This window comes from Urocitellus parryii, chromosome 12 (assembly GCF_045843805.1).
Source record: "Urocitellus parryii isolate mUroPar1 chromosome 12, mUroPar1.hap1, whole genome shotgun sequence".
Classification (NCBI taxonomy): domain Eukaryota; kingdom Metazoa; phylum Chordata; class Mammalia; order Rodentia; family Sciuridae; genus Urocitellus; species Urocitellus parryii.
In genome coordinates this window covers 45,961,977-45,989,418 of record NC_135542.1, presented here as the reverse complement: position 1 = coordinate 45,989,418, position 27,442 = coordinate 45,961,977, and the positions used below count along the sequence as shown (strand labels likewise).

At 53.8% G+C, this 27,442-nt stretch overlaps 1 protein-coding gene across 1 annotated transcript; it reads left to right on the top strand.

The window, feature by feature from the left end:
- Positions 1–5,411: 5,411 nt before the first annotated feature.
- On the top strand, positions 5,412–27,166 carry Sdc1 (syndecan 1). Its single transcript, XM_026404275.2, has 5 exons — positions 5,412–5,702; positions 23,802–23,883; positions 24,726–25,192; positions 25,721–25,865; positions 26,012–27,166. Exons 1-5 carry the CDS (start codon positions 5,631–5,633, stop codon positions 26,179–26,181), a joined length of 936 nt encoding a protein of 311 aa, XP_026260060.1. The 5' UTR covers positions 5,412–5,630; the 3' UTR covers positions 26,182–27,166.
- The last annotated feature ends 276 nt before the right edge of the window (positions 27,167–27,442 follow it).

The window sequence follows — 27,442 nt, the reverse complement described above, 5'->3', positions numbered from 1 at the left end:
TGGGAAGGGCATTCAAAATCAAACAACAATGAGATACCACTTTAAACTGCACCAGGTAGGCAAAATATAAAATGTCCAGCCTCAGAAGAGGGAGAAAATTGGCAACTCTCCTAACTGCTGTTGAAAGCATACTTTGCTATAAGCCTTTTGTAAACTAATTTGCTTAGAGAAATTGCTTAGAATAATTCCTAGCAAAGTTGAAGATGTTTGCACTTCTAAGCCATGACTCCATTTCTAGAAAAAAGTCTCACCCGGGCATGAATAAGACAGGTTTAAGAATTGACTTCAGGACTCAGTGGTCCAGCATTTGCCTAGCATGGGTGAGGCCCTGGGTCTGATCCCCACCTCTGCAAAAACAAAAAACAAAGAACTGACTGTAGAATTGTGTGTCCTATCTTAGGGGAAAACAAAACAAAACAAAACAAACAAACAAACAAAAAACTGGAGGGCTGGGATTGCGGCTCAGCGGTAGAGCGCTCGCCTAGCACGAGTGGCACCCGGGTTCGATCCTCAGCACCACATGAAAATAAAAGGCATTGTGTTGTGTCCATCTACACCTAAAAAATAAATATATATTTTTTTAAAAAACTAGAAACAACAAAATGTTCATGGATAAGTTGTGACATTTTTTGTATACAATAATTTCATGAATTATTATACAGCAATTAAAATAAATGAATCAGAGCTATATGTGTTAACATGCATAAATCTCAAAACATAATCTAAATTGAGAAAATCCAGTTGTTTTTGTTTAAGGATTCTCCAGAGAAGCAGAACTAAATATTTATATGAATATGAATAAGTTTCTTATGGGAATTGGCTCACAAGATTGCAGAGGCCAAAAAGTCCCCAAATTTGCTGTCTATACGCTCAAGATGGAAGCAAGTTGGTGGTGTAATTTAGTTCAAGTTCCAGAGCCTTCGAACCAGGAGTTCCAGTGCCCAACGATAGGAGGAGATGCATGTCTCCACTCAAGGAGAGAGAATCTGCCCTTCATCCACACAAACCTACTGGGGCCTTCAATAATTGGATCTTGCTCACCCACACTGGTGAGGGTGGATCTTCTTTACTCAGTTTCCTGATTCAAATCACTTCTGGAAGCATTTTCATGGACACACCCAGAAATAATATTTTACAGCTATATGGACATCCCTTAGCCTGTCAAGTCGACACATAAAATTAACCATCACAATCTGCCATGCTTCATTTCATTCAAAAAAAAAGAAAGGAAGGAAGAAAGAAAAGAAAAAAATCACATTAAAATTTTATAAACTGGGTGGTTGTGGTGTTCATTATATTAGTCTTTATTACATTTGATATGGTTCACAATAACTAGCTATCCTTTCAAATGCCTCACAATGGGAAGAAGTTGGTATGAAAGAAGCTGTGTTTGTGTTATCTTGAAGTCAGAAGGCCCTCACATGCATCTGATGATTTTTAGGAAGCTGAAACATTTTGCGGATGTGGTATTGGTTCTCCCAGATTCAAATCTTGAAAGGATCAATCTAAACCTTTATTGGGGAGCAAACTCCCCTTGCCAGTGATTGGTTCAGGAGAGCATGGGACCCTCTTTGAGGGGCAGTGTGGTGGGAGAAAAAATGGAGGAGGAGGGATTTTGTGAGATATTTCCTCACTCGCAGGAAAAACACAAGGAGGAAATGGTCTCGTGTTTGAACATGGCTCTGTTAGCCATGAACATGTGATACTGGATGGAATGCCGCCATCTTGCTGCCCTCCTGAGGATGAAGCCACACAGGGATGGTTGGAGCTTCGTGTGGGAGGAGCTTGGTTCTGAGGGGTGCGGAGTTTTGGTTGTATGGTGAGTAATGTGGGTATGGGTATTAGTAACAAACATCATTTTATTTAATGTGCTTGAGGAGGGTTTATGGATTGAGATTTGAAACATCTTAATTGAGTCAGTAAATAACTTTTAATTAAAAAAGTTAGACGATATATATATATATATATATATATATATATATATATACACACACACACACACATATATATATAAAATATTCTCATTATAAACACTTAAGAAAACAGAACAAACATGAAAGTTCTTTTATACTGTTCTCATCCCATCTTACACCATTTACACCATGACTTTCTTTATTACATGTATATACACATATATTATGTATATATGTATGCATACATAAGTAATACATATATATAATCATATATTTATCACCATATTTTTGTTTTAAGAAAATTTTGGCCATTAATAAGAAAATATATATCACTCTTTAGTTATTGTTATATTATATAATTTATAATATATGCATTATATAATGTATATGTATATATTATATCTTTATTATATGTATATAATATGTGTATTATATATGTATATATTATATAATATACATTAACATATATACATTAATATATATAATATACATTAATATATACATATATGTATATATAGTATACATTTTATATAGTCTCACTCTTTTCACCTAAAAATAGATTTTGAAGAAACTTCTCAGGTCGGGTCTTAACCTTATGGAATTACAGTATGGGAATGCTCATGGTTATTTCACTTTCCCATTTCCCTTTAGGGTAGGGCATTATACTGGCTCTCTGAACACTGGAAATTCTTTCGAGGAGTAAAATGCACTGAAGGAGACCTCCTGGGTGAAAGGGTCAGTGTGCGTCCAGTTTGATAGATGCTGTCTGCCTGCCCAGAGAATGCCTGATCAGGTGGATGCCTATTGCATGGATGGGGTAGTTCTGTAGCCAGGTGCTGGGCGCTTTTCCTACACACTTGTCACCAGCAGCCACCCCTGTCAAGAGCATTTCTCCCAGAATGAGGTCCTATGTGTCCAAAGGAAAAACAGGAGAAAGGAGGGGAGGAGGCTGGCCTTGCCTTCCAGTAGCTTTCTTTCTCTTACTGGGAAAGGAGCACAGTGATTCACCAGGGATGGTGGAAAATAATCCATGGTAAAGACACACTTCAGGATGGATACCTTGCCTAGTGCCAGGGAGGGAAGCCAGAGGCTCTCTGCTGAGCCAGGCATTGACCCCTTAGTGGCTAGATGAGGTAAAGGCTCAGGATCTCTTGGCAGAGGGTCATGTGTGGATTGTGTAGACAGGGAGGGACAGGGCCGCATTTATGGGCTGGAGGAGGTCTGAGGAAACATGGGATTCTGGGTACATAGTCCTTTGAGAAGGGTCTTGGAGGAAGACCAGTGTGGGCAGGGGGAAATGTGAGCTGGGTAGGGGTTAGCCAGGCCAAAGGCAAGCCCCAAACCTCCGTCATGGGGCCCTTCTGTGGTACCCCTCCTCTTTTCAGCCTGCCCCTTCAAAACAGACAGATCGATCTGGGAAAATTTATTCAGTTTGTAAAAAAGACCAAACTGGTGATTTTTGAAATATGAAAAGACTGCCCATCAAACCCTCTACCCCAAGTTTTCCTATTTTGAGAAGCAGAGAAAGATAAGACATGGAACTGAGCCATTTTTCCTCCAAATGGGGTTGAAGAAAATATAAGCATGGGGTTGAAGTAGGAATGCCCTCACATGCATCTGATGATTTTTAGGAAGCTGAAACATTTTGTGGATGTGGTATTGGTTCTCCCAGATTCAAATCTTGAAAGGATCAATCTAAACCCTTATTGGGGAGCAAACTCCCCTTGCCAGTGATTGGATCAGGAGAGCTGACCTCAGACTGTGAGGACCATCCTCTGGGAGATACATTCAGGGTCTGTTTCTAAAAGACATTTTTAACCCACCAGGACTTCCTGAGCTCCAGGGTAGGCCATTACTATGAGGTCCTAGCCAGCAGCGAGATAGATGATCCATCATTAAGGATTTTCAGATACCCAGTGTCTGCCCCCCCAGAGTCCTGATGAGTAACTATCACCACCCATAGGCCTGGGGATACTGAGACCCCAAAGGGAGGGTTGCCTGAGATCAAATAGGTATTCAGGATCAGGGACAGAAGCAACCCAATTTGGAGGGGAAAAGTGGGTCAGTTCAATAGCTTATCTTTTTCTGCTTCTTCAAAATAGGAAAAATGGGGTAGAGGGTTTGATGGGCAGTCTTTTCATATTTTAAAAATCACCGGTTTGATGGGGTTTTGTATTTTTGTTTGTTTTCCCCCACAAACTGAATAATCCTGCCCAAATCAATGTTGTTTTCCCCTCACGATGCAAAGTGCTATAAGGTGGTCGTCACCTTTGAAGAGTGTGGCAGGAGGCTGCCTCACTCTAGGGAAACCTGCTCCATGAGTGGAGGGATATTTAGGGTCCAGAGGCAGTTTCCCTTCCTGCATTACCTAGAACCCAGGAAGTTTTAGTCCTTTAAAAGGAAAACACAGGAGACTTTCTGAGACGCTAAAGAGCCGTTAGGAGAACCTACTGGTTCTCAATGCAGGGGGACAGGAAGAAGCCTTTCCCTCTGCTTGGGGAAGATTACTGAGGAAGACGCCATATTTAGTCTCCAGGTCCAGGTGTAAAGGTCACTTGGCACCCAGATCGTGGGCAGAGGCCGTTTGGTTCTTTCCCTTTGCTCTCAGGGTCATTGGCCCCACACCTGCAGGCTCTCTGTGGCCTTTTGGTCCGATGCGCCTGATGGAAACACCGAAGGAACAGCAAAGGAGCAGCAACTCGACCGGTGCTTCTCAGATGGGCATGCCTAAAGTCATCTGGGAACAAAGCAGTTATTTATTTTTCCTTTTAGTTCGGAATACGAAGAGAGAGGGCATTGTCTTCTATAGAAAAACGCTGAAAACTCCTTTTTAAAAAACAGCCCTAAGAGTGTTCAGTACTTTGTGGATGTTGGGATAACGTGAATGCTTGTGAACACCTGTGCTGACCGGGCGCAGGGAGTCCCATCCTCGGCCAGGAGAGAGGTGGGGTGTGTGTGTGTGTGTGTGCGCGCGCGCTAGAGGATTAAGGTCTCATCTCCTTGCTCCCCGCTCCTCGCCCCCGAAAACGTTCTCACTGTAATCTGGGAGTCCTGCATACCTGGAGGGCGCCACGAGTCCACGCCCAGAGGGCGCTGCAGACTTGCGCCCGCATAATACCAACTACCGCCCCTTCCGCCCTTCTCCGGGGTAGCACCTCAATACCGGGGCCGACGCGATAGTGGGTGCTTCCCGGACCCCATCAGCCCAGGATCAGCCCAGCCCCAACGCTGGGAACCACAGATTACCCCCGACTGTGGCTTGGAGAGGAAGGCGGGGTTCTGACCCTGCCCGGTGGGAGCTGGGCGGGATCGGACCTTAGGGGGCGGGGACTGTGCGGGGGTGGGGCGCTCCAAGGGGCCTGGCACAGTGGCTCAGGGGCGGGGCTTTAGGGGGTGGGACTGGGGCTGGCCCGGAGACCTGAGGGAGCTGGGGGTGGGGGGCTAGTTTTTGCAACGGCTAAAGGCCTGCGGGTTTATTATAAGGCGGAGCTCGGCGGGAGAAGTGAGGGCTAGAGCAGAGCCGAACGCAGAGGAATCGGCTATCTGGAGCGGACTCCGGCCGGTGGACCCTGCAGTCTTCGCCTAGGACAGTAGTGCGCTGGGCGGGCGCCCAAGGGAGCAGGGCACAGCGCAATCAGCAGAGCCAGCCCGGATCTCCGCTCAGTCCCAGCCCGGACCCGCGCAGCCCGCCGAGCTCCCGCCGCCGGTCTGGACAGCATGAGGCGCGCGGCGCTCTGGCTCTGGCTCTGGCTCTGCGCGCTGGCGCTGCGCATGCAGCCGGCGCTGCCGGTGAGTGCGGCGCGAGGCCGAGCTGGGAGGCGGTGGGTAGCCGGAGCTCACCACCTAACGCTGCCGGCAGCGGCACGTGGAGGGGGAGGGGAACGGGGACTTCTCGTTCTAGCCCGGCGGGTCCTGGGACGGTGAACCCCGAAATCAGGGCTCGCGTCCCAATTCCCTCCGCCGTCCGTTGGCGCCACTCGGATCCCGCCGCTCCGGGTGCCCCGCGTTCAATTATGTAAAATGTCTCCACATGTGCTGGAGTCCCCCTGCCCGCGGCGGCGTCCGGGCCTCCCACTCCCACCACCCCCGTCGCTCTCGGCCCCGCGGCGGCCCGGCCTCCGCCAGTGACCTGGAGGGATGTTGTGACCGCGGCCACAACGTCCCTTCTGAAGATCCTAATTCAAACCAGATCAGGGCTTGCGCGCCCGGTGTCGCCGAGCCCAAGCTCAGGGTGGTTTGCGCCGAGGCAAGTTTGGGCTCAGCGGAGCCGAATAGGAAGCTGGACCAGGGTTGCGCCGGGACTCTGGCGGGTAGCCGTGGGGTCCTTGGGCTTTCCCCTGGCTGCCGGAGGTGAGCTCCACAGAGCTGGCAGCGGGAGGTTCCGGGAAGTTGGCCTCGGAACGCTGGAGATCCGAGGAGCATAACTTTTGAGCGGCTGAAGTTGTGTTGCCCATGGAGAGCGCGTTCCTGTGCCCGGCACGGCCGAGGGGCGAGAGAGCCTTCCACGCGAGTGGACCTCGGATCCGTTCTCCCCCTCCCCCGATTCGGCTTTGTGCTGAAGCTGCGCGGAGGGAAGGCGGGTCCCTTGGCCCGCCCAGTAGAGTCGCGGGGAAAGAGGGACAAACGTGGAGCTCGCGGCCGAGGGAGGCCTTTGGATGGGATGCATTGTCCACCTTTGGTGGAGGTCTGTCTTCTCTAAAGAGGGACGTGGCCGACGAAGAGCTGCCAAGGGTCCCTAGAAAGTGGCTCTCCCGCCGCAGCCGCCGGCCGCTAGCCCGCCTTCCCCAATGGGGGCGCTTTGTTCTCGGCCCCTGTAACCTTTCGCTGGGATCCGCCCCGCAGCGCCGGCTCCTGACGTGGGCTGGGTGCTGGGTCGCCGCCAGGTGTCAGCGCTGGCCGCCGGGTGCCCACTCCCCCAGCCCTGGCGCAGGGTGCGGGAGTCCCAGGGGTCTTCTGGGAGGGCTGGCTGGGCCGCCCCCTGGGAGGCAGAGGGGTGGGAGTTGCGGTGCCAGCGGTTCTTCCCCTTCCGGAAGTGCGATCTCTCGACACCACATCTGGACAGCTGGACTTCCCTAGCTCTTGAAAGGGAGGCACGTGGACAGGGAATGAGGGTAGGGCACGGGGTGGGGACCTGGGCCCTGTACTTCCAGTGTGGCATCTGTTCAATATCCTCTCCCAGCATTTCCCTCTATAATGTTAGTAGCCGCCAGTTAATAAGTGCTTCGGGGTTTGGCTCCCCAGGTAATGTAGGTACTGTCGTTTTTTGAGGCTAACATGTAAAGCGTCTTGGTAGCTTTCCAGGTGACTTGTGCTTTTGAGCACTCTGAAGTCCAAGTGAGGTCCAGATGCCCAGAAAAATTGCAGATATGAGTTGGACTGTGTTGTGTGGGGTGCTGTGCTGGGGGAACTAGGGAGGGATAATGGTTTCCAAGCTGAGTCTCTAGTGCACTGCTTTCAGGTCCAAGAAGTTGCTCTCGAGGGTTGTGGTTTTGTGGGACTCAGAGTATGCCTGGAATCATAGTTACCACTCCAGAAAAGAAGTGGGGGCGCTTGGTATACTTCCCTGACCCTCCTGGCATTACCTCCTGCTTCTCTCTCCAGGCCCAGGATGGGGCCTAAGTAGGGGCTGCAAAGGTGGGACACTGTGCCAGAATTGTGAGGGGTGGTTCTTTTCCGCCTGCCTTGGGTTGAGGCAGACATTCCTGTGAGCTGGCATCTCAGGGCGCCTGTTACTACTGGGGAGGCAGCTGGAGATGGTGACTCCCTATGGACCGTGTGTCCTGGAGTTTCCTGCTTTCTGAGTAGGGGCAGATGCTGCAGTAGGAGACACTGTTTTCCACTTCAAAACTGTAGGGAGACACCAGGCCCAGGAGGCAGGAGTCTCAGGGGAAAGGAGGGAGGGAAAGTCCTTAGAACTGCAGTTCTGGGAAGGCCTCTTGGAGGAGGGGTTTGAGCTGAGCCCCAAAGTAATGCCTGAGTTTGGGATCAGACTCCAGCTTGGAGCACAGGTGGTTTTTTTTTTTTTTTTTCTTGTTTTATAAAGTTTAGTTTGTTTTCTCTTTCCCAGCCCTGCTGCCCTCTCCCTTTTACAATGAATGTCCATGTTTGGTTAAAAGTGGGTGCATAAAGTGTCATACCTTCCCATAGGCCCCACTTTCCCATAGTCCCCTCCTCCTTTTTCCTGAAAGAAACGAGAGAGTTGAGATTTGCTTAAAACGGGATAAGTTGCCTAGACCTGGCCCTCTCCAAAGGAAGGCTCACTTTGGCTCCTGTGGGAAGCAGGTCAGAACCCCCGGGGGACCAGTGAGGTGAGGAGCGACTGACTGCTGGGTGTCTTGATTTTGAATGGCCAGGGGAGGCTGCTGGGCTGGCGGTAGCTGGTAGCCATTCCCCAGGGACCGAAACAGGTTTGTTTAAAAAGTCCATGTGTGTGTGTGTTTCCCGTGATCTTTTGTTTCTGTCATGTCAGAAAAATGGCTTGTTCTGTAATAGTTGTTTGCTATTTTTCTCTTTCTCTCTTCTCCTCTTGAAAGGCATAAAATCCCTTTTGCCTTAATTATGGGGACCAGTAGAGACATTTCCCCACAGCCTGAGAGGGGGCGGGGGAGGCACTGGCTGCCTTGCCTGGGCTCAGCCTTGTAGAGGTGATGTCACCGCTGGCTGGCTTCAGCTCCCCCGGGAGGGTGGGGCCAGTTTAAGTTTCTACCTGTGGCTCTTGATGGGTTCCCATAAAATCTTATTAACACACATTGGTGAGGCTGGGGGAGAGGAGAGGGGCCTGGAAAGAATGACTGGAAAGCCTGATTTTCAGTGTTTTATAGAAGGATCTTTTCAAATGCAACATAATTTTGGATTCCTGAAAGCCCTTGAGAATGAGGTGCCCTTGAGATCCAGGCTTTTTCAGTGATTTAAATCACTTTTTCAGTGATTTAAAACAAAGTATTCTTAGTTTGGGCAGGACTCTGAAATATGTATAATTCCCTTCCTTTATCAATAGCAACAACAAAATGTTAGACATAATTTAATCTCCTCTGGATGCCAGGGAACCAGGTTGTGGCACAGTCTCCTGGGCCTACTGGTCTCCAGAGGGCACTGTGCCCTGGTACCTGGTGGCTACTAGTTGCTCTCTTTTGAATTCTGATCTGGTCTTTTTCTTTTTCAACCCCTGTGTGATAGCCAGAAGTGACATTGGTATGCCCAAATACAGCAGCTTTTCTGTTCGATTCTAATTTGTTACTTTTTTCCCAGGAGTGCTGGGAAATTTATCAGATTAGTTAGAATTATATCTAAGACAAAGGTTGGAGGCTCTTGAGTAAGGGTCTCACCTGTGAGTGACCTCCATGAATTCAGTGTCCTTCCTGGAACTCAACTGGGATCTCTGTAGAGCAGTGACAGATGGCAGAAAGAAGGTGTTACTTTCCTCCTATAGGACCACTCCCGACCCCTGCAATCTAGAGCAACAAAGAGATGCTGATTAGGTGAGGTACTTAGGGATCTCTCTTAGAGGCGAGAGATGAATGGATGAATGGTCTCTTGGATCTGCCTCCTCTGATTTAATCAGTTTGTTAAATCAGATATTGTCCGTTTTGTACTGGGAATTAAATCCAGGGGCATTTTACCACTGAGCTGCATCTTCAGCCCTTTTTAAAAATTTTTTTTAAAAATTCTTGAGACAAGGTCTTGCTAAGTTGCCTAGGGCCTCACTAATTTGCTGAGGCTGGCTTTCACTTTACCATCCTCCTGCCTTAGTCTCCTGAGTTGCTGGGATTATGGGGGTGCACTTGGCAGCCTGGTTCAATCTGTAAGTGAATTGTCAGTCCCAGGTAGCCTGGACTGGTGAGGCTAGCTTACTTTATGTCCTGATGAACAAGGGCCTTTGTCTTTTAGCTTTGACTGTGACTCTTAGTTTTGATTCTGTCTCCATCTCCTTACATTTGTTTGAGTTTAGTTTGTTTCTAAATAATTTGCACCCATACTGTTTTGGCCAGGCCCAGAACAGTTTGGGACCAGGCCGAGCCCCAGGACCCAGTCTCAACTCTGACACTAATTTACTACATAATCTTGGGTGAGTCACTTTCCAAGTCTTGTCCTAATCTCTAACACGGACATCATAATACCTGTTCTCCCTGTCCTCATTCTGTCATTTGTGTGTTCATTTCATAATGGATGTGTGAAAGTGCTTTGTAATAAAAGTGCCCAAGGAAAGTTAGCTGTCGATACAATTAAGGTTGCCTTTTCCTGGGTGCCTTTTGGGGAATGCTTGGTTCTTTTCCTATATTCTTATTTCATCTTTCCTAAGCCTTTATAATATATGTCATTGCCCCACTTTTTGGATAAGGAAGCAAAGGCCTGTGATGACGAGACCCTCCAAGGGGCAGAAGAACAGAACTAGGATTTTTATACATGTGGTCTGGAATGGGGTACTGGAGCTGGGGCCTACACAGGCTTATGTCATTGGTACCAAATAGCCTGTTTGGATGGTGCCCTCGTGCCTGTCCCAGGCAGTGCCAGCATCCTGGGTATGGGGAAATAATTGCAGAATTAGTAGGTCTCCTTTTAAGGCTGGGAAGTGGATACCATGGCACAAGTGGGGTGACCAGAATCCAGGACTGTTGGCCTCTATACCACATTCACTTTTGGTCCCTTCCAATGCCAGCTCCCGCTAGGGGAGTAGCCACATGAGGAACTGGTCATGATTCCCTAGTCCTGGAACCGACAGTTTTTTGACTGTCTACTTGTTTTTCAGCCAATTTTGGAATCTTGGGTTGACAGTCCTCTGAGGCCCTGCCTTCCGTGTGCCCAGGGAGAAGTAGTAAGAGTCAGGGGTCTATGGAAGAAGGGCTTTGGGCACCAGGATCATGAACCCTGGAACAAAGTCAGAACAGTGTCAGTTCCTGCTCAGCTGTTCCAGTCGAGGTTGGGTTTGGGGTGGGAATGTGCATTCTGGAATCTTCCACAGAGTGTGACATGAATGCCCTGACAGGTGCCAGGAGAGGGCAGGAATATGTATATCCCTCACCACGAGGAGCTGTGTTTGGGGTACAGACCATAAAGATGAGGCCCCAGAAGTGAGACCCTGACTCAGGGTCACTTCAGTAACCAAGCAGTCCAGCTGCAGGCGGACTTTGGAAGCCCCTGCACAGCTGTCCTGAAAGGGCTGACTATCTGTGTGATGTGCTGCTTCTGCCTGCCCTCAGGAAGCTTACAGTCAGGTGGGGCAACAGTACAGGCCCAACACAGGCACACCAGGTCGTCTCTCAGTGGTCAGTGTGGGGGTTGCCCAGAGGAGGTGTGAGCACTGTCATGCCCTGCCTGGGTGAGGGGTCGGAGTGTTGGCAGGGCCTATGAATATGGAAGCCTGGAGAACACGTCCCAGGGAGCATGCAGTGCTCACTGTCTTGGGACACTCACTGAATTAGGAGAGGGGCAGGGTGGTGGGCTGCTCCTCCACGCAGTCGTTTGCCCAGTGATCCTTCCTGTTGACTGGTGAACTCCCAGTCTTCTGGATATGTCCCTCCTACCCTTGGTCCCTCTTCACACTGGGAGCCCTCAAGGGTCTCCAGCCTCCTGACATTTATGGCTCTGTGGGCTGCCTAATTATATGTAGAGGGTGCGCCTCCAGCCCTGGGAAAACTCCTCTGCCTAGTGACTCACCTGAGGCTGCAGCCCCACCAGGGGCCTTGTGTGCACATGTGTGTGTGGGGGCTGCAGCCACGCTGGCCTCTGCCTGGGCAGTCCTGAGGCCCTCTCCCCACTGGGCTTTCCTGCATGTTCAGCTGTGGTCGGAGCTTTGGGGGAATCTGGTCTTCAACTTCTTTCCCAGAAACCAGGACGCTTGCTTCTCTCTTGCTCCCTGACTGCTGTCTTTCCTCTTTTTAATGGCAGCTCTGACACTCTGTGTCCCTGGCTTAGAAGTCTGTGGAAGTCATTCCAACAGAGAAGGGCAGCTGGGACACCTGTCCTTCCTAGTTCCCACTTTGCCACCGACTCTGTGTGGCTAGGGCAGGCCATTGCTCCTCTAGGCCCGTTTCCCAATGTGCTCAGTGGCTTCTTTCCCTCCTTCAATTCTGAGAGCCACATGGTTGCAGAGAGACCTTGTCCTGGAAAGGATGAAGGTGACACTGAAGAACTTGATAGTTCTCTACCATTGTTCCTTCTGGGGACTCAAGAGGGAGAACCAGCTGCCCCAGGTCTCTGTAGCATGGACTGTGCAGTTAGGCTGCTTGGAGGGGTGACTTGGCGCTCAGCGTGGGAACCAGGGTGGACGGCAGCCCCTGAGCAAGGTCAGGCGGGGGCGGGGCGGGAGATGTTCTCTGCACACGCCCAGGCATCCTGGCACCTGCCCTGAGGTCCGCTCATCAGCAGGAATGAAAGCAGTGCCAGGCAGGTTGGGGCAGCGGGCAGGCGGGCGTGTTTATCGTTCCACTCATCAGCTGAGTCATGCTGCCAGGCCCACGGGTCCTCCCTGGAGACTCACCCAACCAGCCTTGACCCACTGGAGCCCACTGTCCTGGGAGGCACAGTTGAGGGCCCCAGGGCTTGGCTTCCAGCCTGGCCCTGCTTCTCCACTGTAGAGTGGCTTTGGACGTGGGTCTCTTTGACCCTTTGTGTGAAATGAGGAAGGGAGGCCGAGAGGCAGAGGGGAGGTCACGATGCTTGTGTTCATGACCTCTCAGGGTTATGACATGTGACTGGTGGCTGTCTGTGGGGGCTACTTCTGCTTCTTCAGGAGGAGTCTGCTCGGTACTGGGGGCTGTTCGTGAGCCCTGCCTGAGTGAGCCAGATGTAGAGTCCCACCTGGGACGCAGCTTCACACCTGGCCCAGGGCATGCACGAGGAGAGGGTGCTTATCACTGGAACCCAACTGGACAGTTGGCCTCTGCAGACAGGCCTGAAGGGCCTCGTTCCATGCCAGAGGAAGGATTTTGTCCCAGAGCCCCACGAGATAACAGCTTCCACCCAGGAGCGTGGGCTGTAAAGCAGGTTGTTTGTTGAACCTCAAACACAGGCTGCTTTCTGGCCATGGAAATGTTTGGGTAGGGGTCTCCCTGTTGGGGGCAGCAGGAGCTGCAAGGTGGCCAGGCCTACTTGGGACTACTCCTGGACACTACTGACTAATCCTGGGCACCACTGATCTCCATGACAGTAAGAAAACCCTCCCAGCCAGTGATGGCAACTGGAACTCATAGTCTCTTCTACTTGGGGCTACTGGTGCTTCTGTGGCCACAGGGGTCCCCCTGTCTTCTCCACTAAGGTAGTTGCCTGGGCTTGGATGCTTTGAAAGCCCAGTCTGGGGTCCAAATGCCTTGGAGTTGGGCAGATGGAGGGGACCTAGAACTGGCAGACTAAGGAGACAGAATTCTGGCTGTAGGTCCAGCCTGAGTGGGTAGGGTGAGGATCACCCCTGCCCCCCAGGGTGGAATGTGAGAAGGAGGGAGGAAACTTCCAGAAGCTGGGGTTTTTGGTGTCCATTTGTGGCATCCAGCATGTGCTGATACCAGGAGGTCCTGGAAAGACCTTTAGGCCTTGGGCTCTGGATTTACTGTTTCCGTGCCACCCATACCATTGGTGGCTGCGGATGCTTCAGAGGCCTGACCTGGTTGAGGACTTGATTGTGTTATCCCCATGGCAGAGCCACACAGTGACAGTGGCTCAACCCTCCTCTCCAGCAGCATCTCAGTACTCTGCCCAGGAAGCTCTCTGGGCCTTGGAGATTCCATTGTCCAGGAGTGTTCTAGAAGAATATGGAGGTGAGATTCGGGCTTAGGAGGCCCTAGGCTGCCGGCTATCTCAGGAGCTACTAAGACCATGTGGCAGCTGATGTCATTCCAGCTTCCCTGTTGCAAGCTGTGGGGGTGTGGTGCTGCTGTCGGGTGACCAGTTTCTTCCAGGATGAGAGTGGGGAGGACCTGGGTCTGCAAACCTTCAGGCTGGCCAGGGCCTGCCAGCTTGGCCGGATGGCCCCCTATTTGGGCTGCACAAGTCCTCAGGCTGTCTCCACCTCCCTACCTTAATCTCTGCAGGCACTCTGTGGGGACCTGGGACTGTGGGGCGAACAGAGGTGATTTTCCCAGGGGCAGGCCTGGGTGTTGTGGAGCCGGGGAAGCTGGCCTCCTAAGTCCCCGTGAGTGAATCTGAGGGAGGGCTGGCATCCTGGCTCAGGGAAGTGTGAGGAACAGAGAGCTCTGGGACTGGACACACAGTGGTTGCTTGGGCCACATGCCTTTCCTGCAAAGAGTGGTCACCTGGGCCTGGCTGCCTATGTCTGCCTATCTTTGGGGATCCCAACCTAGGGATTAGGCAGGTGAGGGGACCAGAACTACCTTGCTAGTTTGCCTTAGTTAGTCCAGACCAGGTTGGGTGGTGAGAGGCGTTGGGTGGAATCTGGCTCACCTGGGTGTCTCCCAGGCCTCCTCATTTCCTCTCTAGTCTTGGGCATAATTCTTTTCCCTGCTAAGCCTCAGGCCTCAGTTTCCTCATCCGTAAAATGGAGTGAGTTTCTCATATCCTGCCTGAGAGGGTTTTAGAAAATATTTAAAGAAGTAACACAATATGATGGGCAGCCCCTTCCCTGCCTGGAGCAATGGGGGAGGTGGAGGTTCGCCCGCTGTGAGGAGAGCCGCTGTGGCTGGTGGCAGGGGGGCAGTCATTCTGTGTGAATGGCCTGCTGGCCCTGCCCCAGTGGTGCTGATGTAACAAATTCTGCAAACATGGCTTTTGCCCCTTCTCGGAAAACCTGAGCCTGTTTCCAGGACTGGCTCCGGACCTGAGCCATGCAGGCTGGGCTGGCAGATGGGAGGAGGCCAGGTAAACCCAGAAACTGGGGCACCGGGGCGGGGGCTCCGGCCAGCCCAGCAGGGCCCCAGCTCTGGGGCATGGTGGCCTGTACCCACAACTTCGGACTAAAGTCTGCCCTGCACAAGAGCCAGGTTCTCTGTGGACGCCTTTGTAGCTGGCCAGGCTACCGGCTGGGAGGGCCCTCCTCTGTGCTGCACCAGTGCAAATGACGGCTGCTCTCCTCCAGCCCTGAGAGAGAGCGGCTGGTTAAGAGCGAGCCTGCCTGAGCAAGCCTGCCTGGCCTCTCTCTGCCTCTGTGGCAGTATGCCCTTGAAGTGACAGTCCCCTTCGCCTTAGCTTCCTCATCTGTAAGATAGGTGTGGTACTAGAGTTGAAAGTGGTTGTGAAGGTAATTAATTCAGGAAAGTGCTTAGACCAGTTCCCGGTACATAATACTCAGTAGCCCAGGTTAGACCCTTAGGATCTTCTCCCACCTGCTGATTGACCTGGGGTCCTGGCAGGGTGTTATTTCTGATTCCCTTTTCTGGGGTCACTGAGCTGCTAAGACCAGGGCTGCCTCCCCACCCCCCATTTCAGCCATCTCAGCGCTGAATGCAGATGCAGGGGGCTGGTGCGCAGGGTGCTGGGAGTTCAGCCTGGCCATGTGAGCAAGTGCAGACTCCTCAGGAGGGCGAGGTGCTGGAGGAAGGGCCCGGGGTGCTTTGCTCCCCTCTGTGCTGTGTCCCCCGCCTCCCACTGCATAGCCTCCACAGAAGATCCTATTCAGTCTCTACTATTCAGGCCAGAAGGTGCCAGCCCCACCCTGCTGTGAGGTCCCTTTGAGGATACTGTGCCCTTCTGTGTCTCTCAGCAGCCTTCGTACCTCCACTCTCTGAAGTGTACTTTATCTGAGAGGCCGAATCCCAGACGAGCCTAGTGTTCTTCTGCACATGGGAGGAAAAGCCACAGACATGTGGCTCAAAGGGAATTGAGCCTGTCATTCCTGGGTGTGGTGGTGTTGTCATCCACATGCTGATAAAGGTTAAAAAATGTGCTCTTGGCATCTTCTAGCCTCCCTTTTGTTATCCTTTCTGATCCTCCGTAGCTCCTACTCAGTCCCAGTGCCCCAGTTCCAGAACCACCCCTCGCCCACAGGGAGCTGATTTATGCTCTAGGGTGAACAACTAGCACCCCTCAGTCTCCCAGAGACACCTTTGTTTTCCAGGGGGATACACTGAGGAGACAGATTTTGGTGATCAAGTTGAAACGTCCCCCCACCCCCTGGCACACACACACACCCCTAGAACCCTGCTTGGCTGCAGGTGTGTTGAGAACTGCAGTTTCTACCTCTGTGAAACTTGAGAGTACTTTATTTAGCCAGTGCAGGGGAAGAATGTCCCTAGAAGTCCATATGCCACAGGTGTTGGGTCCCTAAGCCCTGTAGAATCTAGGGACTGACCAGGTAGATGGCAGTTCTTGGGGCCTTCCTGGGGGCTGGTTGGTCTTGGTTGGTTCGTTAGGACAGCCAGGGCTGGGGAGGGACCGTGCTCTCCAGAGGCCTTGGCAGCCCCCTCTTTCCTTGTAGGTTGCCAGTTGCCACCCCCGAGGCTCCTTTAATTGGGACATCTGCAGTACCCTTCCTAGGCCACAACTTTTTTTTTTTTTAGAGAGAGAGAGAATTTTAATATTTTTTAGTTTTCGGCGGACACAACATCTTTGTATGTGGTGCTGAGGATCGAACCTGGGCCGCACGCATGCCAGGCGAGCGCGCTACCGCTTGAGCCACATCCCCAGCCCTAGGCCACAACTCTTTTGGGGAACTGAGAGATAGGATACCGAGTTGGTGTCTCTGTCCTCCACCTGCCCACTGTGCATCTGCCCACCGCTGAGCACCGTATTTGTGTTTTAATGCCCCTGCGGTGGCTCTTGTGTCTGCCTGGCTGCCCCTGGAGGGTGAGTCTGGACTCCCCATCTGGAGAGCACTGGAAGAGTAGAAGCCACTGGAACCTCTTGTCCCCATTTGACCAACCCCCTCCATCCCCCATCGTGTAGATGGGCAACCTGAGGCAGCGTTGTTCAAAGGTCACCCATAGGTCAGGACACAGCCCAGACGACAGTTCCGTTTTCCCTGTGCTGGTTCTTAGTCTTTCCCTGGCTGTCCCCTGGTGGTCAGTGCCAGGGGTCCCTGAGGAAGGATGGCCTGGGGCTCCCTCTCAGGAGCGCAGCAGGCGTTCTGCGGCCTGGGCCTGGGCCAGGCGGCCTTGCTCCCTGCCAAGTGAAATCTCGCCCTGCCCTGCCTGGCCTGGCTGGGTTCTGGAAAGCGGGGAGCAGCCGGGGAACTGGTCTTCCAGGCCCGCAGCTCCACACCCAGCTCTCAGCTGGGCCTGTTCTGAGACTAGTCCTGGCACGTGGGCTGCACGGAAGGCGCCAGCTCCACAGAGGGTGGGACCAGAGGGCTGGGGACCACACTGGCCTGGCATGGGCACCAGGGCTGGCATTGGGCTGCCAGGGTCACCTGCCTCCCCGGACGGCCCTGGCCCCTCAGAGCAGCCGTGCAGTGCAGGGGAAAGGGCCAGGGCCTTGACCTCCCATCTCATCTCACACCAAAGGGCAAATGCTGTCAGCAGGGGTCTTTACAATCCAGCACCCAGCTTGTCCCTCCACCCATGGCCCTTCCAGGAGTCTTGCAGGACAGTGAGGTATCTGTCTCAGAGTGGCAAGGCAGGGACAGCTGGGTGTGGGGAACTGGGTGTGAGCCCAGGGAGTCCCCAGAAAGGTGGTCCTCCCAGTGAAAGTGCCACTGGGGTGGGGCCTTGTGGGTGCCAGTGTTCCACGTTCTTCAGCACGGCTGTTGACGCCTTCCCTGTACCTGTCTGCCTGTTCCCTGGCCCCCGCCCTGGGCCGGGCCCGTCACTGCTGCCTGTCATCCTAGGCAGGCCGCAGCTTGACTGTGGTGGAGACAGCGAGTTGATCAATCCCTGTGCCTGTCAGCCGGAAGTGCTGGTGCTGCCTTGAGGCACCCACAGCGTCCTTCCCTCCTGGGTGTGGCTTGCGGGGGGGCGGGGGGGGGGGTCTTGAGGCCCAGGTCAGGAGACTGGCCTCAGCAGGCCTCCCTGGAAGGCCTCCCTAGCTCCCAAGTTAGAGACAAGCTTCTCCATGTCTCTGGGGCCCTGGGTTGTGGTCCTACCCCGGGCAGGTCTGTGGCCTCCTTGTCACCATCCACTGCCCTGCCTGGGCTGTGAGAGCTGGGAAGCAGTTTAGGATTATCCAACCAAGCCACTTCTGTTTCTCACCTGGACAGGGGGTCCAAAGACAAGGCTGCCCAGGGTACCCAGCCTGGAGCCGGATCTGGCACCTTCTCTGAGACCCTTGTTAAAGATGCTTTGGAACCAATTGCTTCAGCCAGGACTAGAGGAGAGGGTGCAAGTGACCCTCCACAGAGGGAGCGTGGTGACCAGCCCCATGCCCCAGTTCACCAGGGGCCTGGAGGGCCGCAGTGAGGAGTGGTATTTTGCAACATTCTCTGCCCCCACCTCGCCCATGGCTCTGAAAGGCCACCCCAGGGCCTCGCAGTGGTGCTGTCCTTGGGGCACAGCCCTCTCCCTTGGGCCCACCTGGGTCTATTCGCTCAGCGGGGCTTTCTTCCTGGTTCCAGCTGGGTGGAAGGTGGGCTGGGCAGACAGCTGCCTGGGAGACCAAGGCTGACCCCGTTCGGTCCCTGGTGGACACGAGTCTCAGCCCAGCTTCAGGACAAAGGTTCTTGCTTTCCTTTGTGGGGGCCTGTGGAAGTGGGTCCCTGCCGCCCTGTGGTGAGGGGCCTGGGCTGGCACCATGGCTCTGTCAAGAGGGAGGTGGTTGGAAGTGCAGAGGGCGTGCTGGGGCCCTCCCAGGGGGCTCGTCTCTGGCACTTGTGTATGGGTCTCCGTCGCCGTTTGTGGCCTTGCCTTGAACCCTGGTCTTGGTCAGCAGACCTGAGTGGAGATGGTGCCTCCTGCGGCCCCCGGCCTTGGCCCTCTGGGTGCCGCCTTTCCTCTCTAGACCACTGTTCTCAAAGTGCAGCCCACGGAGCCCCTGCGGGACCTGGGCGCTTCTTAGCCGCTGGGGTTGGAGCTCAGGAGACTTCATTTGGCACCGTCTCCTAGAGACTCTTCCGGACCCTGGACACAGGTGGGGGTTCAGTGTCACCCGCAGCCATTGTTGCTCTTGTGAAGTGTGTGTGAGGGGGGTGGAACCAGCTCAGACACCCCATGACTGTGAAGTCTGGGGAGAGGGGCAGCTGTGTCTTAGATTCCCAGATCTGACCAAGAAACTGAGGTCGCTAAAAACGACTTCTAAAACACCGAGTCTGTTTGAAGCCTCCTGAGGAGTCTGCTGTGTCGTGGAGTCTCGATGGGGCGGAAGTGAGGGCTGCTTATTCTGGGGTGACGCAGGGCCCATCTGCCTTTTGACCCTGAAGCCTGGGTTCCTGGAACAAGCCTAGGGTCCTGTGAGCCCCAGAGCTAGTATCAGGTCCACAGAATTCAGGCTGCTGGGAATGACTGTAACCGCCTCCTTTGACAAGGGCAGCGCTTTGTCCCTGGTGTTGTGACTAATGGGACCTGTTGAGTCAGTGACCCGGCTCCCACCCACAGAAGCCGGGTTTCATTACTCCACTGGGGCAGTTACGGCAACCCACGTTGAGCCGTCCTCCCTTTTCCACTTAGGATGCACGGGCTCCCAGGACTGCCTACGTGAGTGTCTTGCACTGACGTTATCTTATCCTCTCCTGGGCCTGGTGGGGGGCCCAGGCTCTGCAGCTCCCTCTTCCTGAAGCCTCTGGAGTGGGACTCCTAAGTGTGTGCTCTGCTGGGCTGGGACCTCTGCCAGACTGGGATCAGACGTCTCTTACCCTGTTTGCTCCCCAGAGCCCTTTGGATGATGGTCCTAGGTCTTTGAAGTTGAGAACCCTATTTAATATCAAAATCCCCTTATCTTCCTACATGCCATTGTAGATTTAGGACACAGGTTGGAAAAGGAGCACAACCCTGTGAAATGATTGGTGCTTTTTAAGGAATTTGTGTATTATCCATCACTTAAATCAAGTTGTAGGTGACATGTTAGTGTTTGAGGATGCCGGCTGGAAACCACAGGCCTTTGGGCCTGGTGGCTGCAGGGTGATAGGGTGGGAGGCGGATGGGCAACCTCTGTAGTTAGCAACTGTGTCCACCAGAGTCCCTTGAACATCTTGGAGACACCCACTTGATACACTGGCTTGTGACACAGCTCAGGTGCCTTCATGCCCAAGATGTTCTGGCAAGTGCTATAGCACAGACTGCCCCTCTGCCCCGGGCACCCAGGGCAAGGTGTTCCCTGTAGTTGGAGATTGCCAAGGAGGGTGGTCCTCTTTCTGGCCAGTGTGGGGGTGGGAGCTGGCAGGAGATGGCTTCAGGCTGCCTTCTTGAAACTTCCTTGCCAGCTCTCTACCCACGGACTCCGGATGTGCCCTTGGGCATGGCTGGCAGCAGGGATGAAGACTCTCTCCGTGACCCCAATCTGCTCCCCACCATCCCTCTGCACCTCTCAGGTGTGGACTGGTACCTGGGTGGGGGACTGGTATTGAGGATTGAACCCAGGAATCCAGGGTGCTCTACCACTAACCTACATCCCCAGCCCTTTTTATTTTTAATTTTGAGATGGCCTTGCTAAGTAGCCCAGGCTGGCCTTGTACTCGGCATCCTCCTGCCTCAGCCTCCTGAGTAGCTGGGATTACAGGTGTAACACCACCGTGCCTGGCATGAAATCTTAGCCACATGACCTTAAAACTATTTGGCTCTCCTGGGGAAGATGACCTTTAGGGCCAGAGAGCAAGAAAGATGGCAGTGAGAAGAGCATAAGTCACACCGAAAGTGTGTGGACACTTGCTGGCTGGGTGGCCTTGGGCAGGTCCCTCCTCCTTTCTGAGGCTGAGCTCCAGATCTGTCGGAGATGCTAATCTCAGTCCTGTAGGTGAGTTGTAGAAATCAAAGAGTCATGGGTGGAAAGTGATTCCAGCCGTAGGCAAGGCCTCCTGCCTTCACACCCTGTCTCCTGCTGGACCCGAGCCCTGCCTGGGCCTCTTGCCAGTGTCCTTCCCACATGGCCCCGGGGTATGGCCAGAGCCTGCCTGGCTAAGACAGAGCTGGGCCCACCATTCTCTCACTCCCTGCGGCCCGGGTTCCCTGTGTCTGCCCTAGGATTCCCCAGTTCCCAGGTGATCCAGACCTCCTGGCTTTGGGTTTTCAAGCCAGTGGGCTTCCAGGGGCTGTGCTGCGCTTTGAGAGATCAGCACGTGTGGCAGCCCCCACTTTCCTCACCGCAGAGTTGGGTCTATGGACAACTGACTTCCTTCCCACAGAGGTGAAATATTAGGCCAGCTGGTCTTTTTGCCTCCCCAAAGAGCAGGAGCCCCAGCTGAGCCCACCTGTCCCCTGGGCAGCAGTCAGGTGAGAGGTGACGTGGAGGAGTCCCTGGTGAGGCCTTAGTGGTGGGGGTCTGTTGCAGGCTGGGGATGAAACCAGCAGTCACACCCCAAACTCAGAGTTAGCCCCACCTTGGTCGTCCACATTTAAATTCAGCATTTTCTGCTAATTTCCCTCCCAGGGGGCGAAATCTCCCCTTTTCCTTATCTGAGATACTGTGGAGAAGGTCCCAGCGGGAGGGGACATGGGTCATTAGGGAGCCCTCCCCTTAGTGAAAAATGGAGGCCCAGAGAAGAGATCAGCTCCCCGCCAACCCCACCAACCCCAGGGAGCTTGTTTGCTGGCTTCAGTGGAGAAAAGGTTTGCTTAAGAACTTGTTGTGTAAACAAGATGGAAGAGGGATAAGCCAGTAGAGCCAGAGGAACAAATTGTTGCTAGACCCAGAATCTTATCTGGCCCTAGTCTCTTGGGAAACTGTTAACCTGTTGGGGCTTCTTTGTGTAGGTGAGAGGCTGGCCTCCCTGGGTTCCCCTGGACTCAGGGCGGTGCCTACAGGGTTGTACAGGGGCCAGTGTGTGTGTGTGTGTGTGTGTGTGTGTGTGTGTGTGTGTGTGTGTCTTCTTGGCCTGCGCTACCTTATCTGCTGAATGGGTCCTGGACCCCATGACTCTGGCTTCTACTGGAAACTTGCCTCTCTTTACGATCAGGCTTGTCTGCTTGGAGCCCTGAACCTCTCCGCAGTCTGGAGCTTTCTCTCTAAAGGAGGGAATCAGGGCATCAGGAGAGGGTGGGGCAGAGGCTTTGGGTGAGGGTGTAGCTGTGATCTGCACATCTGCATCTGCCTGGTGGACGGTCTTGAAACACCACCTGGGATGGCATAGACTGGGTATAGTCTGATGTGGGGTCAGGGGGTTGGACTGTGACTGGTTTTCATGGGCTGTGACTCTACTTGTGGATGGGCCATGACGGACTCCACTCTTTCTTCTTGATGGAACAGAAAGGCCCTTCTAGAGTGGAAACCTTGCTCTTGGGGGAAGGAAGATACAGTTTTGCTTTTGTACTTTCAAAGGAAGTTCAGCATTATTTTTAGCCTCACGGTTTCTACATGTGACCAGTGTGTCCCTTGGACCTGAGCTCCTAGATATGGAGCTTCTGCCTGGTCCAACTCGGCCCCAGGGCTGCCTCCTGAGGCCACAGGTCTTGTCTGTCCTTCTCTCCTCTCCCCACTGAAGAGTGAGGCCTTGGGCCTGTGACCAGGACTGGTGAGCCTCTTGGTCTGAGGTGACTGTACTCTTGGAGGCCAATCTCGGGTGGGCCATTCTGACAAGCTGTGGTGAACTGGCCCCTCCTGCCCGCTTCTCATGAAACCTCATCGACTTCCATCCTGCCCTCCGTCCAGACAGGGCTGCTGGCTCTAGAGGCTGCCGTGGCCCCAGGATCCTTCCTCCTCATGTTGAGTGACTCACTCCCTAGTTAGAGCTTGGCCGCAGTGGGGCACTTACTGTTAGGTTCTTTACTTGCATAACCTCACTGGATTTTTGCCACAGTCCTAGACTATAGATGTTACTATTGGCCCATTTTATAGATGGGGAGACTATAGCCATAAGAGGTTTGATGACTTTTAATAGGTGGCAGAACTCCAGGGGTCTCTAAAGCTCTTGTGCTGCACCGTGGGGTGCTGCTTCTTTATTCATTCTGTTGGATTCAGTGAGCTGGGTTGTTTGGGTTCAAATCTCACTGCTGAACTGGACCTTCACAGCTACCCTTTCTGACCTCATTATTTATCTTGAGCCGGTGTTGGAGGAAGACACGATCCTGACTTTCTGCCTCCTCCAGATGCCCAATCCCCAGTCCTGCAGGTCAGCCCCTGCCTTAGGAGCTGGACACCTGCAGCCTGTCCAGGTTGGAGTAGGGCAAGTCAGGCCACTTTTTTGGGGCTGCTGTTGGCAAAGAGGTCTTGTCCCAGGCCCATTGCCCTTCCTGCAGAGCCCCTTCCAGATTATTCTCAGCTGAGCCCAGCCTGAGGGGTACCCTGTCCTTCCTCCCCCAAGAAGGACAATACCCAAGAAGGACAATATCCTGACTTAGAGGGCCAGGACCCAGTCCTTGCTGTGGATAAGAAAAATGGGCTTAATGGCCAAGCCTGGGACTGCCTGTGGGAACAAAGCTCCTGGGTGAGCTAGCTCCCTGCTGTGCCCAGCCCTGACAAAGGCCCTCACACCTGCAGGCCTTTGTCCACGCACTGGTGTCCAGCACATCTTCAGGCTGCTTTTCTGGGTCCAGATTGTCTTGGGATTGTTCCTGGGGCTCATGAAGCTCCCTAGCTGATATCCCCCGAGACCTGATTCTTAGTGTGGCGTGGGCCACCATGGGCTGTGACTCTTCCTTGTGAATGGGCCACCATGAATGGACTATTCAGTCAGTCCTGATGAGGTCCCATGGGGTGACAGCTGTGTTTGTGGCACAGCTTTCTGTTCTTCTGAGAGATGGGCTGTGCAGGGAGAAGCAGATGGCTGCTCAGCCGAGGGCCCGGAGCCCCCTGTGGGGGCTTCCTACCTGCACAGTCTGTGCTGTGCGGGGTGGCTGAGGCCACTCATCTGTCTGGGACAGGGACCCTGGGACGGCACGACTCCCACCAGGCTTCCTCTCATAACCTCTTACGATCCTTTTCCAGCAAATTGTGGCCACAAATGTGCCTCCTGAAGATCAAGACAGCTCTGGGGATGACTCCGACAACTTCTCTGGCTCAGGTGCAGGTGAGCCCTCTCCCTGTTTCCTCCCAGCTGGGTCAGGAGGGTGATGCTGAGTGAAAGAATGTCATTTGTGCTTCATGGAGCTCCAGGGAGGCGAAGTGCAGGCCCCAGGGCTGCCCACTGCAAACGGGCACGTCCCCTTTGGAACCACCCTTTGGAAGGCTCGTTGACTCCTGCAAGCCTTTGTGTTTCTGTCTGTGCAATGGGCATAATACCTTGACCACAAGGTTGCTGGGAGCTAAAAGGCAGCTCAGGGCCTGCTGGGTAGCTCTTTCAGTCTCCTTTCCTGTTTCCCTTCTCCTGGGGAAGACAAGTCCTGAACTGAAGAAGTCCTCATAGAAGAGGCAGCTCTTTGCGATCTCAGAAGAGGCCTGAAAGCTCAGAAAGGAGGCTGAGGCATGAGTAGGAAAGGGGCCAGGGTGGTGACCCGAGAGCTGGGAGGTGGGATACCGGTGTCTGCTCTTGGAGCCCGAACCCTTCTGGGGAGAGGGAGGGGTGTGTGCACTGGGGTAAGGCTCTTGTGCCCCCACCATGGTCATGTCATGGAAAAGCTCCTTCCCAGGTGACCCTGGGATCTTTCTGGTGGCTCCTGGAGGTCAAGCTGTCCCCAAGGCAGGGGCAGGGAAGGGCTGCTCTCCTCTTCTCTTTTCCAAATTGAGTTTTCCTTCAGCTGTTTTCACCCTCGGGACTCAGCCTCTTGAGAGGGAGGATGGCTGTCCTCGCTGGCTGGGGCATCCAGGCCTGAGTCTTGCCTAGGCACCCACCCTCCTCCCAGCCTCAGTGGGGCTGGGCTGTGCGCTCTGGGGCCTCTCCCACCCTGACCCGCTCTGCCTTTGGCCCTGCAGGTGCTTTGCCGGATATCACCTTGCCCCGGCAGAGCCCGTCCACCTGGAAGGACATGTGGCTCCTGACCACCACGCCCAGGGCTCCAGAGCCCACTGCCAGCGACGCCACGGCTGCCTCCACCTCCGTCCTGCCGGTTGGAGAGAGGCCCAGAGAGGGAGAGGCCGTGATCCTCGCCGAAGCCCAGCCTGACCTCACTGCCCACGAGGAGGAGACCGCCCCAGAACCCAGGGAGACCACACAGCTCCCGACCACTCAGCGGGCCTCAACAGCCAGAGCCAGCACTGTCCAGGCACCTGCCACCTCTCATCCCCACAGGGACATGCAGCCTGGCCACCATGAAACTTCAGCTCCTACAGCGCCTGACCAGCCAGACTCTCATATGCCCAGTGTGGAGTCTGGAGGTGCTTCTCCCACTGAGGGGACTGCTGAGGATCCGCTTCCAGCAGGAGAGGGTTCTGGGGAGCAGGTGAGCTGTCTCTATGTTCCCAGGACATTGGGTGGCCCCTAGTGCCTGGCACCTGGCAAGCCTAAAACCCTGTGTCCTGTGAGCACATCGTGATTCCCATCATGAGGACAAGGTCACAGAATCCCACGTTCTTCCTGCCCCCCGCCCAAGGGCCTCACCCAGAGGAGGGCAGACTAATTATAAGACCAGAGACAAAGAGTCCATAAAGGTCACTCCAGAGGGAGCCCCCAGACTGACACAGGGGCACAAGTTCTACTGAGTCTTGTTTTTTTGTCTTAGAGTGGTGTGATCATTTTATACTTTACACTAAAAATGAGCCTATTTATTTTCATACAAAAATGTGTGCTTTGTGTCACTTGAGGTAACAGCTGGGCCCCAATCCAGCCAGGGCCCAGGGTGACGTGGCAAGTTCAGGATGGGATGTGTCCAGTGGGTAGCAGTGGAGACCAGACAGGCAGGAGGTGCTTCTGGGTTGGGAGGCCATGGTGGCAGTGGCCCCAGCTCAGCCTGGTACGTCCCCTCCCTTAGGACTTCATCTTTGAAGCATCTGAGGAGACCACAGCTGTGGTACCGGTACAGCCCGACCACCGGAATCAGCCCCCCGTGGATCCAGAGACCACAGAGGCCACAGGGGCCTCACAGGGCCTCCTGGACAGGAAGGAAGTACTGGGAGGTGAGTCTGCCCTGGGGTGTGTGGGAGGGGGCAGACTGTGGCTCTGGGTGGACCTGAGGCCCCTCCTGTGCTGCCTAAAATGGGAGGAGTTGCTGCCGAACCCAAGGAGCTGCTGAGCTGAGTTATCCCCTGTCCGCCTTTCCTAGGGGTCATTGCCGGAGGCCTGGTGGGGCTTATCTTTGCTGTGTGCCTGGTCGGTTTCATGCTGTACCGGATGAAGAAGAAGGATGAGGGCAGCTACTCTTTGGAGGAGCCGAAACAAGCCAACGGCGGCGCCTACCAAAAGCCTACCAAACAGGAGGAGTTCTACGCCTGAGAGGAGCATTTGTCCCCATTGCTCCCTGCCACTCACTAGGCCCCCACTTGCCTCTTCCGTGAAGAAAACTGCAGGCCCTGGCCTCCCCGCCACCGTGCCACCGCCCCAGCACTCTGCCCTCGGGCTGCTCCTGCCCATGCAGTCCTTGGGTGTCCTGGGGGGCTCACTCTGCTTCTTCGTCTTCTGCCTGGAGGTTTGGGCGCAAAGGGTTTCTCGCATCTGACCTTTCCACCACAGCCACACCTGGTGTCCCGCCATTCTGAGTCGGCTTCTCCAAACTGGAGCAGCCCCTCCCAGATCCAGCTCTGGAGAGAAAGGGGCCCCACTGCTTTGGACCTGGATGGCCCACTGTGGCTGGAAAATTCTGGGGATGGGGCTTCGGCTGACATAACGTAGCACTTAGTAGGGACAGCAGGCTTGGGCGTGGCCGCCTGGGCTCGGGGCCAGAGTTCAGGGCTCCATGGGAATTCACTTTGCATTGTGGGGAGGTCTGGTTTAGATATCGACTTGTTTTTGCACACGTTCTTCTAGTTTCTCTGTCCATAGCCCCAGTAGACGTTGTTACTTCCGAGGTAAGTCAAGTCAGTTGATTCGGTCGCCCCCATCTTGCTTCCCTAATCTACGTTCAGGAGAGAGCATCAGGGTTAAGAAGACTTTGTTTTTGTTTGTTTGTTTGTTTGTTTGTTTGTTGTTGTTTTTAAAACTAGGAGAACCAAATCTGGAAGTCAGAATGTAGGTCTCGTTCGTGAGTTGTCTCTGAGTTTGTCACTCATGTGTGCGACAGGGTCTGGACTACCTGTTTGGTGGCCCCATTTTTGGTGGTCCATTGCTGGGCTGGCCAGTCCAGGCTGCTTGCAGTAGGGCAGCCACCTCTTTTGAGCAATCATGCCTGTATCCATGAACTCAGGGCCACACCTGTGGCCTGGGCCACTGTGATGTTGGAAGAGCCTTCATGAGAATTTAATCCTGGGGCTCAGGCTGGGGATGGAGGGGAAGGACTGTGGGGCAGGTGGAAGAGTGGGAGGGGGCAGAGACCCTCCTGCCTTTGGCACCATCTCTGGGGGATGCTTTCTCCTGGAAGTTGACAAGAGCCATCTGTGCAGAGATGGCGTAGGCCCCTCCATCAAGAACCAAGTTCACCTGAAGCTCCTGCAGCCCCTGCCCTGGGCGGAGTCAGGAATGTCTTCCAGAGAGTGATCGTCTTTTGCTTTTGGCAAAACTCTACTTAATCCAATGGGTTTTCCCTGTACAGTAGATTTTC

Excerpts from the sequence above, each read along its gene's own strand:
- Sdc1 (XM_026404275.2), top strand. The coding sequence starts at position 5,631 with ATGAGGCGCGCGGCGCTCTGGCTCTGGCTCTGGCTCTGCGCGCTGGCG. Across the intron at positions 5,703-23,801 it reads GCATGCAGCCGGCGCTGCCG|CAAATTGTGGCCACAAATGT; the intron begins GTGAGTGCGGCG and ends ATCCTTTTCCAG. Across the intron at positions 25,193-25,720 it reads GAGAGGGTTCTGGGGAGCAG|GACTTCATCTTTGAAGCATC; the intron begins GTGAGCTGTCTC and ends CCCCTCCCTTAG.